The sequence below is a fragment of the Schistocerca cancellata genome, chromosome 3, assembly GCF_023864275.1.
Source record: "Schistocerca cancellata isolate TAMUIC-IGC-003103 chromosome 3, iqSchCanc2.1, whole genome shotgun sequence".
NCBI lineage: Eukaryota > Metazoa > Arthropoda > Insecta > Orthoptera > Acrididae > Schistocerca > Schistocerca cancellata.
This window is the reverse complement of record NC_064628.1, coordinates 834,286,683-834,300,796: the sequence shown is the minus strand read 5'-3', so window position 1 is coordinate 834,300,796 and position 14,114 is coordinate 834,286,683. Positions and strand designations below refer to the sequence as shown.

General features: G+C 41.8%; 1 protein-coding gene across 1 annotated transcript in view; it reads right to left on the bottom strand.

The window, feature by feature from the left end:
• The window catches only part of LOC126176599 (platelet-derived growth factor receptor beta-like), a 150,036-nt gene extending 138,617 nt beyond the window's left edge, over positions 1-11,419 (bottom strand). Inside the window, exon 1 of the mRNA XM_049923760.1 lies at positions 11,197-11,419. Within this exon, the coding sequence (XP_049779717.1) occupies positions 11,197-11,419 (223 nt within the window). The remainder of the gene's footprint in view (positions 1-11,196) is intronic.
• Positions 11,420-14,114: the final 2,695 nt, after the last annotated feature.

The following is a 14,114-nucleotide window of genomic DNA, read 5'->3' as shown; positions in this document are numbered from 1 at the left end:
TATACAGAAGAACTGAAAAGAAAACTGAGACTGTGTTAAATGACCATCAATTTTTCTTTAATAAAGGGAAATGCACCAGAGAGGAAACTCTGACGTTGTGGTTTATAATGGAAGCAAGCCTAAAGAAAAATCAAGACACGTTCATAGGATTTGTCGACCTGGAAAAAGCGTTCGAAGATGTAAACGGATGCAATATGTTTGAAATTCTGAGAAAAATGCAGGTATGCTATAGGGAGAGACGGGTAATATACAAAATGTACAAGAGCCAAGAGGTAATGATAAGAGTGGACGAGCAAGAACGAAGTGCTGGGATTAAAAAGGATGTAAGGCAGGGACGTAGTCTTTCGACCGTACTACTCAATCTGAACATAAAAGAAGCAATGGTGGAAGTAAAAGAAAGGTTCAGGAGTGGAATTAAAATTCAGGATGAAAGGATATCAATCATACGATTCGCTGGTGAAATTGCTATCCTGAGTGAAAATGAAGAAGAATTACATGATCAGCTGAATGGCATGAACAGTCTAACGAGTAAAGAATATGGATTGATAGTAAATCGAAGAAAAACAAAAGTAATGAGGAGTAGCAGAAATGAAAACAGCGAGAAACTTAGGATTTATGGTCACGAAGTAGACGAGGACTTCTGTTACCTAGGGAGTGAAATAACCAATGACGGACGGAGCAAGGAGGACATATAAAGCAGTCTACCACCGGCAAAAAGGGCATCTTTGGCCAAGAAAGCCGGCCGGGGTAGTCTATGAGAAAAGGAGGTCAGAATATTTAGTAATGGTTCAAATGGCTCTGAGCACTATGGGACTCAACTGCTGAGGTCATTAGTCCCCTAGCACTTAGAACTAGTTAAACCTAACTAACCTAAGGACATCACAAACATCCATGCCCGAGGCAGGATTCGAACCTGCGACCGTAGCGGTCTTGTGGTTCCAGACTGCAGCGCCTTTAACCGCACGGCCACTTCGGCCGGCTATTTAGTAATGCAACTGGTGAGGACGGTGTTGGTGGCCGACATTCAACGTTTATTCTAAGAAAGTTGTCTCAGTTGTTTAAAGCAGTTTTTGGCGTTTTAGAATATCACTCCCTGCGGCACATTATTTCCTAAGGTAACTTCTTGCTCGCCTGTATTCAATTAATAGTCTCCAGGCTTAGATCTGGTTAAAGATTGCATTTTCAATAAGAATTAGTGGTGTAAAACTGTTTTATTTATTATTAGACACCCCCTTTAAATGTCTTTTTTACGATTGGCCTAATTTTAAGAGGGTTCTTCGACGCCATTTTTATGATTCTGGCTTCTTGGTTTCTTAATTATTAATAAAATACAAGGTTAATCTGGAGGTCGCTCCTCCTGGTAGTGATATTGTGTTTGAGTGTTTTAACGAAAAAAACATGTGTTACATTATGATCAAATTGTTACGCACACCTCTCGGGGATTCCCGTACTATCACTCATACACTCGTTAAACTTACTTTGGAATAAATACAACTAAAGATACCCATTGTTCCAGGTGTGTGATAATGAATCCCAGTATAATGGACGCGTGCGAGAAAACGCTTAATGTCCTTCGGGTCTCGTTTAAACAGCCGAAACTGGCGAACAGTGAAGGCAATCAATGACTACAGTTAGTCGCACAAGTATTGTCATTTCAGGCATTTTTTACAACTGTATTACCCGCTAGTAGGAAACTAAGGGCACATCTTTATTTGTCCATTGCCTATATTTGTTTTAGCATTCAAAGATCAATAGATCTTCCTCGAGATGCTATTTTCGAAAATGTTGTGTTTCTTTTATATCCACCTAGCTCACTGTGAATGTTTTGTTAGCCCCACTGTGTTCAAACACCGGGTGGCAGTTAGTAAATAACGCGCCCCAGAATTACCAGGCCGCAGCATCTGGCTCTGCCTTTTGAAGAGGAAACCGCACTGATTCCTTACTCATTCTCGTCAGTTAATGGCAATCGACTTCAGTCCTACATACACAGTGGCTTCATTAGGAGAACGAGAAAAGTGGACAGGCCATTTAACACTAATGAAACAGATCAGTGTTTATCAATTAGATGTAATCTGTCGGAATTCATAAACAGAACCAAACATAACCAAGAGCAGCCTCCACGGACGTGTTAACACCAAGTATGGATAACGGAGACGTTGGCAAGAAAATCAAACAATCGATACACTAATCAAAATACTCGTATAAAGTTACAAAATGGCTTCAAAGGCAGCAGCAAGGGGCGGCAGCCAAGCTCTAGCTGCTGCAAGTTAGAGATAATGATGGAAGTGACAAAAACGGGCTGTAGCAGCGACTTGTAACCACAGGGAGGAAGATATAGCTTCCCGGCAGGAGCACCACGTAGTCGCAAATGCCGAGTGAAAAAAGGTGATGCCTATAGGAGACAGAAATTACTAGCTTCTGCTGAAAGCGAAGAACAGGCAAACTTGAGACAGTAATACCCAAGGACATAGCGCTTTCGGATTGAATTCATCTTGATGCAACCGGGCCCAAAGAGAAGCTGCCGAATGGGTCTGGGCTAGTGGAGCTCTCGAGATTTATTTACTTGAAGTGATAACGCTCCAGTGATAGTACTACTACCAACTGCAGCAAGGGGCGGCAGCCAAGCTCTAGCTGCTGCAAGTTAGAGAACAGACAACGGATTCTGTCTGATCTTCGTTGATCCATTACGGATCATTTAAACTACACCCGTCGTAGCTCAGCTTGTTACCGCGAACTTGAGCATACAATTAAATCCTCTAGAAATGGTCGCATGAAAAATCAGATTCGAGAAAGTTGTTCCTGGGTACCTCAGGAACCTATTACCGTCTTCCTCCTCTCTGAATTTATAATAAGGGATAAATTTGCTTTTAATTTTTATGGAGCCTCGAAATATAATTGATAACCCGATAGTAACTACAGAGGAAATAACGGTTAGGTGGGATGAGTATATTGAAAGCCTGTGTAATGGGGAAGGTTTGTCTGATGTGCTAGAAGAAGAAACAGCAGTCGATCTAGAAGATATAGGGGATCCAGCATTAGAATCGGAATTAAAGAGGGCTTTGGAGGACTTAAGATGAAACAAGGCAGCCGGCCGCGGTGGCCGTGCGGTTCTGGCGCTGCAGTCCGGAACCGCGGGGCTGCTACGGTCGCAGGTTCGAATCCTGCCTCGGGCATGGGTGTGTGTGATGTCCTTAGGTTAGTTAGGTTTAAGTAGTTCTAAGTTCTAGGGGACTTATGACCTAAGCTGTTGAGTCCCATAGTGCTCAGAGCCATTTGAACCATTTTTTGAAACAAGGCAGGAGGGATAGATAACATTCCAACAGAATTTGTAAAATCGTCGAAGTGGCAACAAAACGTCAATTCACGTTGGTGTGTAGAATGTATGAGTCTGGCGACGTACAATCTGACTTTCGGAAAAATATCATCCACACAATCCCGAAGACTGCAACAGGTGACAAGTGCGAGAATTATCGCACAATCAGCTTAACATCTCATGCAGCCGGCCGAAGTGGCCGTGCGGTTAAAGGCGCTGCAGTCTGGAACCGCAAGACCGCTACGGTCGCAGGTTCGAATCCTGCCTCGGGCATGGATGTTTGTGATGTCCTTAGGTTAGTTAGGTTTAACTAGTTCTAAGTTCTAGGGGACTAATGACCTCAGCAGTTGAGTCCCATAGTGCTCAGAGCCATTTGAACCAACCATCTCATGCATAGATGTTGCTGACAAGAATAATATACAGGAGAATTTAAAAGAAAACAGAGAATTAAATGACAGTCGTTTGGGCTTTAGGAAAGGTAAATGACGTTGCTGTTTATAATGGAAGCAAGACTAAAGAAAAATCAAGACGCTTTCGTAGGCTTTGTCGACATGACAAAAGAGTTCGACTATGTATAATGGTGCCAAATGTTCGAAATTCTGAGAAAAATATGGGTAAGTTACAGGGAGAGACGGGTAAATGCAATACGTGCGAGAGCCAAGAGGGAATAATAAGAGTGGACGAGCAATAACGAAGAGCGCGGATTAAAAAGGGTGTAAGACAGGGACGTGGTCTTTTGCCCCTATTGTTCAATCTGTACATCTAAGAAGCAATGATGGAAATAAAAGGAGTGGAATTAAAATTTAAGGTGAAAAGATATCAATGATAATATTCGCCGATGAGATTGCTATCCTGAGTGAAAGTGAAGAAGAATTACATTATCTACTAAACGGAATGAACACACTAATTATTACAGTATAGTGACTGAGTAAATTGAAGAAACACAAAAGTAATGAGTAGTAGCAGAAATAAGAACAGTGAGAAACCTAACATCAGGATTGATGGTAACGAATTAGATGAAGTTAAGGAATTCTGCTACCTCGTCAGCTAAATCGTCAGTGACGAACGGAGCAAAGAACATCTAAAGCAGTCTAGCACTTTCGAAAAGGGCATCCTGACCAAGAGAAGTCTGCTAGAATCAAACAGAGGCCTTAATTTGAGGAAGAAATTTCTGAGAACATACCTTTGGAGTAGAGCATTGTACGGTAGCGAAAGATGGACTGTGGGAAAACCGGAACAGAAGAGAATCCAATCATTTGAGATTTGGTGCTACATACGAATATTGAAAATCAGATGGACTGATAAGGTAAGGAATGAGGAGGTTCTGCACAGAATCGGAGCGGAAAGGAAAATATAGTAAACACTGCAAGGAGAAGAGGCAGCATGACAGGTTATGTGTTAAGACATCAGGCAATGACTTCCATGGTACTAAAGGAAGCTAAAGACGGTAAAAACTGTAGAGGCAGACAGAGATTGGAATACATCCAGTAAATAATTGAGGACATAGGTTGCAAGTGCTACTCTGAGATGAAGAGGTTGACAACAGGAGAGCTGTTCGTGGCGCGTCGCAACAAACTACTGAGAAAACTGATGACGTAAAAAAAAAAGTCATTTTCGTACATGTGTGGACACCGGCGTACAAATATATAAGTCACCGCTTTGTGTACATGCATTGCACACGTAGAAACAATATCATCTGGCGAAGATCGCAAATCCAGCGAAAGAGCCGTTGACAGGCAAGCCGGCCTCTGCGGCCAAGCGGTTCTAGGAGCTTCAGTCCGGAACCGCGCTGCTGCTACTGTGGCAGGTTCGAATCCTGCCTCGGGCATGGATGTTTGTGCTGTCCTTAAGCCTAGCTTACACGACGACACTAGGTTGCAGGCAACTGCGCTACCGGCCATTGCGCATGCGCGCCGCTCTTTTGCGCAACTGGTTGGTGAAACTGAACACTTTCGCCGTGTTCCAACTTTGGAGACACTAGTTGCATGAGTTTTGAGGTTATGTATGTTCGTAGAGTGTAGACAAAATGAAATATGAAGTGGGGAACTGAGAATAATGTTCGCTTTTTGGATATCTATGCTTTGATAGGTGTTTGTGGGTTTTCAGTGATGCTGATTACAAAAATAAGCAACATATTGCTGCTGCTGAGACCGTCATGTGCGATCATAACATAGATGGTTTGACAATATCTTAGCTGCAGGGCAAATTTTATTGAGTTAGGAGCACATATACGACTGAATTAAGAAAAATACAAGCAAGTGTAATTCTAGCTGTGTCAATGCTCTCGTGTACAAGACTAAAATCCCGTCGTTTGAGTTTTCCAGCTCTTTGTTAAGGAATATTGTTGACAGGAGGGAAGGTTATACAGATTAAAGAAGCTGCATTATTTATTCAATATTCATCTATTTAAAACGTCGTTGCAGTGCTCTCTATTCACATATGTTAGAATTTTGAAATATGCCACTGTACAGTTCTATATTATTAATGCGGCCTGCTTCGAATAATTATTGTTGCTAATGTTAATAATAATTACTGTTAATGTTAATAATTATTGGTGTTAATGAAATAGCGTCGTCAACAACTAAAACCGTAACTTATAGCATGAGGTGTGTTCTCGATTTTAATGCACGCAATATATGTAATTTCAGTTCTGGCGACAGTACTTCATGCATTACAGTACTAACTATCAGACTCCTTCAACTGAATATCGAAAGCATTAGCAGGGCAAAGTGTGACTACCTGTCAAAATTGCTGGACAACAATATCGATGTCGTCGCCATTCAGGAAACTCGTGTTTCCAGCAAAGAAATATTCCGAAGCCGAGGTCGAATTCCTGGATATTCTGCACTTGGTGTAACTTACCACGAGGTGTATGAAATTGCTACGTATGTCCGTAACAACATAAACGAAGCTTCACTGATATCTGTAAGTCTGGAGACAGATATACATACAGTTGTCATACAACTGCACGGCATTACTATTGCAAATGTTTACAAACCACCCAAAACAACACGGCCCGATTTTGTCCTACACCCAGCAGAACATCCTGCAATTTATATAGGAGACTTCAATACTCACCACGAACTTTGGAAGTACTCTCAAAATGATGAAAATGGGAGCATGCTTGCAGAATGGATCGAAGAGAATAATCTTCATCTAGTGTTTGATGCCAAAGATCAAGGCACTTTCAGGTCAGCTGCTTGGGACAAGGATTCAAATCCTGATTTATCCTTTGTTACCTGCAACGAGACTGGCATTCCCATCAATACCACAAGGAAAGTGATAGATGCCTTTCCTCACAGCCAACACAGACCTGTAATAATACAAATTGGCTGCTCTGTTCCTGTCATACAATCAACTCCGCATGCTCGATGGAATTTCCAGAAAGCTGACTGGATGAAGTTTTCAACGAAACTGAATAAGACCATTCGATGGATACCTCAATCACATAATAACTATCAATGCTTCATTGGTGCAGTAACAGCAACAACTAAAAAGTGTATGCCAAGAGGATACCGAAAAGAATATGTTCCAGGATGGAATGATGAAAAACACTGTACCAACACTTCCAGCAAAGTGGTGACCCAGAGATAGCTACGGAACTATTGTCCAGCTTGGACATGTCTCGGAGGCAGAAATGGGCATAAACAGTCGAAACTATGGACTTTACCTACTCGAGCAGGAAAGCATGGAGTCTTCTGAGAAATGCAGAAAAAATTCCGAAGTAACACCAGACCAAATTGCTTCCCACATCATTACCACCTCGAGAGTACCTCCTGACAAGAAACATACAAGACATATCAGACGACAGCTTCGTGACCTGAAAAAAAAGGCATCTCCCTCATCTGAGTATACCCATCCCTTCACATTTTCAGTCATTGACTCTGGACTGAAGGACCTCAAACCTCTTAAGGCACCTGGATTAGATGGTATTCATCCAGAATTCCTGATCCATATGGCTGAAAAGTTAAGAAATGGCTGGCAGAATTCTTCACTGACATCCTGCTGACTGGTCAACTTCCATCGGAGTTTAAAAAGGCGAAGATAATATCTGTTCTAAAACCTGGCAAACCCAGCAACAAGGTAGAAAACTATCACTCCATTTCTCTACTCAGCTGCTGCTACAAGCTTTTTGAAGGCTAATATATAACAGAATAAGTAGTGCTATCTTAGAGAACGTTCCAGTGGATCAGGCAGGCTTCAGACCAGGGCGTAGATGCTGCGACCAGGTATTGTCTCTTACATCCTTCATAGAGTCAGGATACCAAATGAAGCAGAAAACATCTATGGCATTTGTTGATCTAACTGCCGCCTTCGACACTGTGTGGAGGGATGGCCTTATCTACTAATTTCTCAGCATCATACCCTGCAGGACAATGGCTCGACTGATTAACAGCATGCTAAGTGATCGGAAGTTCCAGGTAATCACTGGAAGCAACATAAGTAAGGAGAGGAAGCTGAACAACGGATTGCCTCAAGGATCAGTTCTCTCACCCTTACTGTTCAACCTATATCTATCTGATCTACCTGACACTTCGTCCAGAAAATACTGCTATGCTGATGACCTGGCTCTAGCTGTAAAACACCAAGAAATGAAGACAACAGAAGAGATTCTAGCCAATAACCTGTATGAATTAGATAATTACTTCAAAATCTGGAGACTCCAACCCAGTGTGAGTAAAACAGAAGTGTGTTGCTGCCATCTAAATAACCAGTTGGCGAACGTAAAACTGGATGTAAGTTTCAGAGGCAGAATTCTTCGTCATAATTGGAACCCAAAATATCTTGGTGTCATCCTGGATCGTACACTATGCTTCAAACAACTTCTTAACTTAGCTCAAAAGCTGAGGACTCGAAACAACATCCTCCATAAGCTATGTGGAACTACCTGGGCGTCTTTAGCAACCACCCTGCGATCTTCAGCTCTGGGCTTGGTGTACTCAAGTGCTGCTGAGTATTGTACACCTGTTTGGATGGACAGTCATCATACACGGCTTGTTGATACCCAGCTGAATACGACAATGCGCATAATATCTGGCGCAATCAGATCTACTCCAGTTTATTGGCTTCCACTGTTAACCGGTATAATGCCTCCTGATCTACGCAGATGTACTGCCCTTATGAGCGAATTCCACAAGATCTCCAGGAATTCTAACCTACCCGTGCATAGCGACCTGCCAGTTTTAAATCGCAAGAGACTGAAATCACGCCATCCAACTCTGTGCGATGCTGCTGACATGTTTGCTAAGAATTTCAAACCTCTTGAAGAATGGAAAGGTCGGTGGGAAGCAGTGACAGATGTTCACCTGCATGACACCTTCTCAGGTGCTAAACTTCCAAGTGGATTCGACTTACCACGCAAGACCTGGTCTACTCTCAAAAGAATCCGTACCGGCCATGGGCGATGCAGGGATGCTCTCTTTAAGTGGAGAAGCTGCCTGATTCAGCCTGTGACTGCGGGGCTCCATACCAGACTGTTCACCACATTGTCAGTGAATGCAGGATTCGAGCCTACCACAGCGCCAAAGAGGACTTCCTGCTAGCAACTCCAGATGCAGTACGCTGGATTGAAGGACTGGATAATCAGTTGTAAAGACAAATTTAAGTTTCTTGTGGGTCAATATGTACATATGTATAGGTAATTTAATTTCATGATATGTCTGTATTAGCCATACGCTAAATAAATAATAATACATATATGAAACCACTAGGGTGCAACGTATTCCACGCAACGAGTGGCGCAACCCAATGTCGTCTTGTAAACTAGGCTTAAGGTTAGTTAGGTTTAAGTAGTTCTAAGTCTAGGGGACCGATGACCTCATATGTTAAGTCCCATAGTGCTTAGAGCCATTTAGGCACGCCAGCTGAGATCACGTGACTTGAACTGACTTGATGTTAATATAACCTGACATTGCCGGGACGTGACTGTGCCGTAGTGACCATAAAATGAATTCACGCTTGTCGGTTCGTGCTCTCCGTGTCACATTATGCTGTCTGACGCCCTCTGCCACGCTTTTCAGCACGTCCTTATTTTGCTCATCGGCTCTACACATAGGCTCACCTTTCTTTTCTTTTTCTTTTGGATCGTTCAGTTCTACAACATTCCCCTTTTGTTCACCTGAATGTCTGACGTTCCATTCAAGCTATAGGTCAAATAAAATTGGGTATATTGTATCGCTGTGGCTGATATTGGATGTCATTTTAAACCTCCAAGATATTTCTATAGAATGTATTTCTGCATTATATTCTTAGATTATAGAAATTCAAGTCCGCCAATCACGCAGACAGCTACTTTTGTTAAACTGAAATTTCTTTTACTTATCTTAAACTTTCTCGTGTTATTTACTCAGGCTCTTTGTGGCTGCATCTTAATGTATACGTTTGTCAATACATTATTTAGGTCAAAACCACAATTTCTCCTTCAAAAGCAATTTGATAAATCAGAAAACAAGATCAAGATCCATTATAATTATATAGCAATACTACGCCACAATTTTGTAAACTATTATTCACATCCAGGAAGAATGACTGACGTTCTGAGGTTACCGGTTTCGACCAAAGGCCATCTTCAGATTTAAAAATAAAAATTAAAACTTCTGTATTTTTTGATGTGAGACATTTAAATTGCTGTAAAACAATAAAATGCTCATAACGTTCTGTACAGGAGGAACATGCACATTCACCACACTGCACGTTTCACATTGTCCATCTACGGCGAGACTGGCCTTCCTTACCGAGCGAGGTGGCGCAGTGGTTAGCACACTGGACTCGCATTCGGGAGGACGACAGTTCAATCCCGTCTCCAGCCATCCTGATTTAGGTTTTCCGTGATTTCCCTAAATCGCTCCAGACAAATGCCGGGATGGTTCCTCTGAAAGGGCACGGCCGACTTCCTTCCCCATCCTTCCCTAACCCGAGCTTGTGCTCCGTCTCTAATGACCTCGTTGTCGACGGGACATAAAAAAACACTAACCTAACCTAACCTAACTGGCCTTCCTTCGCTGCATGTATGTTTGAGAATTTTATGTTAGAATAATAATTGTATGTTTGTTACTTGTCACATGTTAAATTAGATAAAGGATTTTTCTATGTGATGGTGAAAGTTTGTTATATGTAGCGTCTCAGTCAAACTATATAAAAAATGCAATGCTTTACGAGAAAATACATTATATGCTGTTTCTATCAGCGTATGTGTTTACTACACCAGATACATAGACCGAGTAATTTTAATCTTTACTATCCCATATAATTTTCTTGCTGATTTCCATTTCGTAGAGGAAAACTAAAATTAATTTTATTCTCTTTGATCCATTATACACACAAGACACAAATATTTGTTACGCGCAAATAAGTCGCTATTTTATACGTTCAAGGACAATAAAACATTTTATTCTGGTGAAAATTACGAAAGCACAGGCTATTTTATTTCTGTATCCCTGACATATTGCTAATAAAATTTATAGTTTATTATTTTCTATTCACCTCAAAGTAGACGTTGAGCGGATGCATAAAGATAGAAAGGCATTCTAGTATGCTATCCCTTGATAAACAAGTAGTAACCATTAAAGACAGATTTCCTGTGGATCTTATGATTTATTTTGCCTCTCTTATTTTTTTAAAGGTAAAATTTCGCTCTTGGGGTCATGGCGTAATCAATTAATGTTATTACGTAGAAAGACTTAGCAATCTACCGAAAAAGCTAATATGTAAACATAACTGTAAATGGTAGTATGTAAACAAAAATATTTTTGTGTCTGCATGCGAGCATTATATAGACAAGTTTGGCACAGCGCATACTCCTCCGAAGTTTGACATCAGCCTGTGGAGAGGCAGAGTACACAAAAAGCGATTTGAATCTGACATCACACGCGCTCGCTTCTTACCTGCCAAAGATTCGTTTGCAGGGATCAGTGACTGATTGAAGAGATCCGTCGTGGTCCACTGCTGTTGCCCGCCTGGTGACAAAATGGCGGTACCTGGAGGAGTCTCGGTGGTCGAAGACGAACGCAACGCAGGCGCTCTCCTTGTTGTTGTTGTTGTTGTTGTAACATTGACTATAAAACACTCGATGTCAGCAAAACGATGTACAGCGGAAGGATCTATCATTATGGACGGCACCTCCACGTAACCTGGACGACCAGCACAACCCATACGAAACAGCGGCAACTGGCATTTGCCCAAACGAATAAAGCACTGCCGGTCGATGGCTTATTGTCTGAAGCACCCAAAGCATCTCTTCGTTTGTGCTTTCTACATGAAAGCAAGTGCTCCCACATAGAAGAGCGACCAAGGAGACGCAACTTGTATGCTGCGTTGGGGCGACTACAGCGCCCGTGAAAACCCTCAAGACGAACACAAAGACACAACATTAACTACCAATACGTGCAATACTGACGACACACGTGCGACCCGCAAGCTTGTAAAAAATGTACAAAGACTAAGAAATACTAAATATTTCCACACAAAATGACTAAAAAGAAATAAAGAATCATGGTGACGAAAGCCATAATTGCTACGTTCAGTCGGAAGACTGGCAGCTACCTTTATTGCAAAATGCCACAGGCGCCGATGACCATCCTCACAAATTTAGAACATGTTGAACAGTCTTCTCGTATTTATCGCCTGAAACGGTATTTTCTGTCAAAAACATTTTCATCTAGACGTAATAAATAAAGCTGGAAAATGTCATTTTATCTCGCGGATAATCAAAACCGTAGTTTGACAGTTGTATATTTATGTAGAGAAATGGTCTGCTAATTATTTTTCAACACCACTGGCTTTATCGAACCTTTCTTCAAGTTAATCATTATTTACATTCATAGCACAACGGCGCATAACGAAATGCCGTGTTTGATATGGCTCCCAAACTGAGATGGCTTTACTCAACGTCATCAAGGTACAAATTTTGTTGACAAATGCATTGGTGTCAGCCACCTTGAAAGCCACTGCAGTAAAGTAAATAAGCGCTGCTGCAAAGGAAGGCAGTCGTGAATGAAACAGTAAACGGAGGAGGTGGGCTATCGTCGTTTTAAGCCTACAGGCACGTTCATTTTATACGATAGGAGCCTTGAAAATACTGGATGTTTCAAGAGAACGATAAATATTGCGATAGTATACAAAAATTCGAATAAAAATTCCGTATAAAATATGTGCAGTTTTTTTTGATTACGGAGATACAGCTGTTAGAATATATCCCATACAAGTAATAAGGAAGGTATTGTCCAAAGGGGAATGATTAAGTTCAAATTGATTTTCGTACATTCCACCTCCGTCTTCACTTTCGGTTTTCTTGACAGCACCACGCGTAACCTTTCGCACGTCAATTCAAGTTCTTTTGTGAAAGACTCACTATTCATATTTCTAGAGATCAATTTTTCTCTTGCGTGTACTTCTCCATTATAGACTTCGCTTTTAACTATCCTCAGAGGCCAAAATCTCAAGCAGTTAAGTCCGGGAACCTTCATAGCTAAGAAACGCAACAATTACTGCCGATAGCTTTTCCGCCGGCCGAGGTGGCCGAGCTGTTCTAGGCGCTACAGTCCGGAACCGCGTGACCGCTACGGTCGCAGGTTCGAATCCTGCCTCGGGCATGGATGTGTGTGATGTCCTTAGGTTAGTTAGGTTTAAGTAGTTCTAAGTTCTAGGGGACTGATGACCTTAGAAGTTAAGTCCCATAGTGCTCAGAACCATTTGAACAATACCTTTACCAGTAAATGTTAAATTTTGATGTCATTTCATCTGATAACAGAATTCGTGAAGGGATTCCCTCATGTAGCCAAAGAGACCTCTCGCAATATTCCTGAAAGCTCATTTTCGAGAAAGCTCATCGTCTATCGTACCACATCACTCAGTGTTCTTAAAAATGTGCCTCTAGAGTGGCGATGTGAGGTTCGATTGAAAGCGATTTCAGTAAACGGTGTTAGTGAGATTACTCGGCGATTTGCCTTTACCCAGCGACAAAATTCCAAACCCCTAGGCTCATCTCCATCTCGAGGGTGTCGAATCCGCTGCAAAATATACCTATAGAGACCGATACGTGTACAAATTCTGCATGTAATCCTTGAAGGGCTGCAGTCTACCAGGTGAATAATGTCTTGTACTTCATCTGCACTCTATTCAGCTGTACGCTCTTGTGCGTTGTGATGAAACACGATTCCTGGCTACTTCACCTGTCTCATGCAGTGTGGTGAACACAAGAGTAAACATTCTTGAATCTGATTTTCTGCAGTTAGGAAATCGTCTACTTCGTTATCTTCACTCTATGGCAATTGCTAAGGAACAGTGACACTGTTGTACAGAAATAATCACAGACAAATATGGACGACATGAATCACACTACATATTTAATAGTGGTGGAATGGTATTTTTATTTTAAAAAATCGGTGCAGATTTCACTAGAAGGGAAAGCAAAAAATAACTTTCAATTTTGACATGGGTCAGACACCTAGCATAAAAGTCCTGAGTGGGGTATATGCCCTCCTGGACATTTTGCACCTGTTGCACATGTTAGCTGTCAAACTGTTGAGGAGTCCTTGGGGGATATTGTCTCACTCAATGTGTTTTCAGTTCTTGCACGGTCGGGGAAGTTCGTTGAGGAACACGTCTGCAGCCCAGGCATGAACCGTGGCGTTTAGATTCAGAGAATACCCAAGCCATTCCATATGTTGTATAACTTCACTTTCAAGGGTGATGGACGCCTCAACGGTTCTGTGTGTGTGGGCGTTGTCGTCTATAAACAGAAAGTCGGGATATACCGCTCGCAGCTCGTAGTCTAGTGACTGGCGTTGCTGCCTCTGGATCA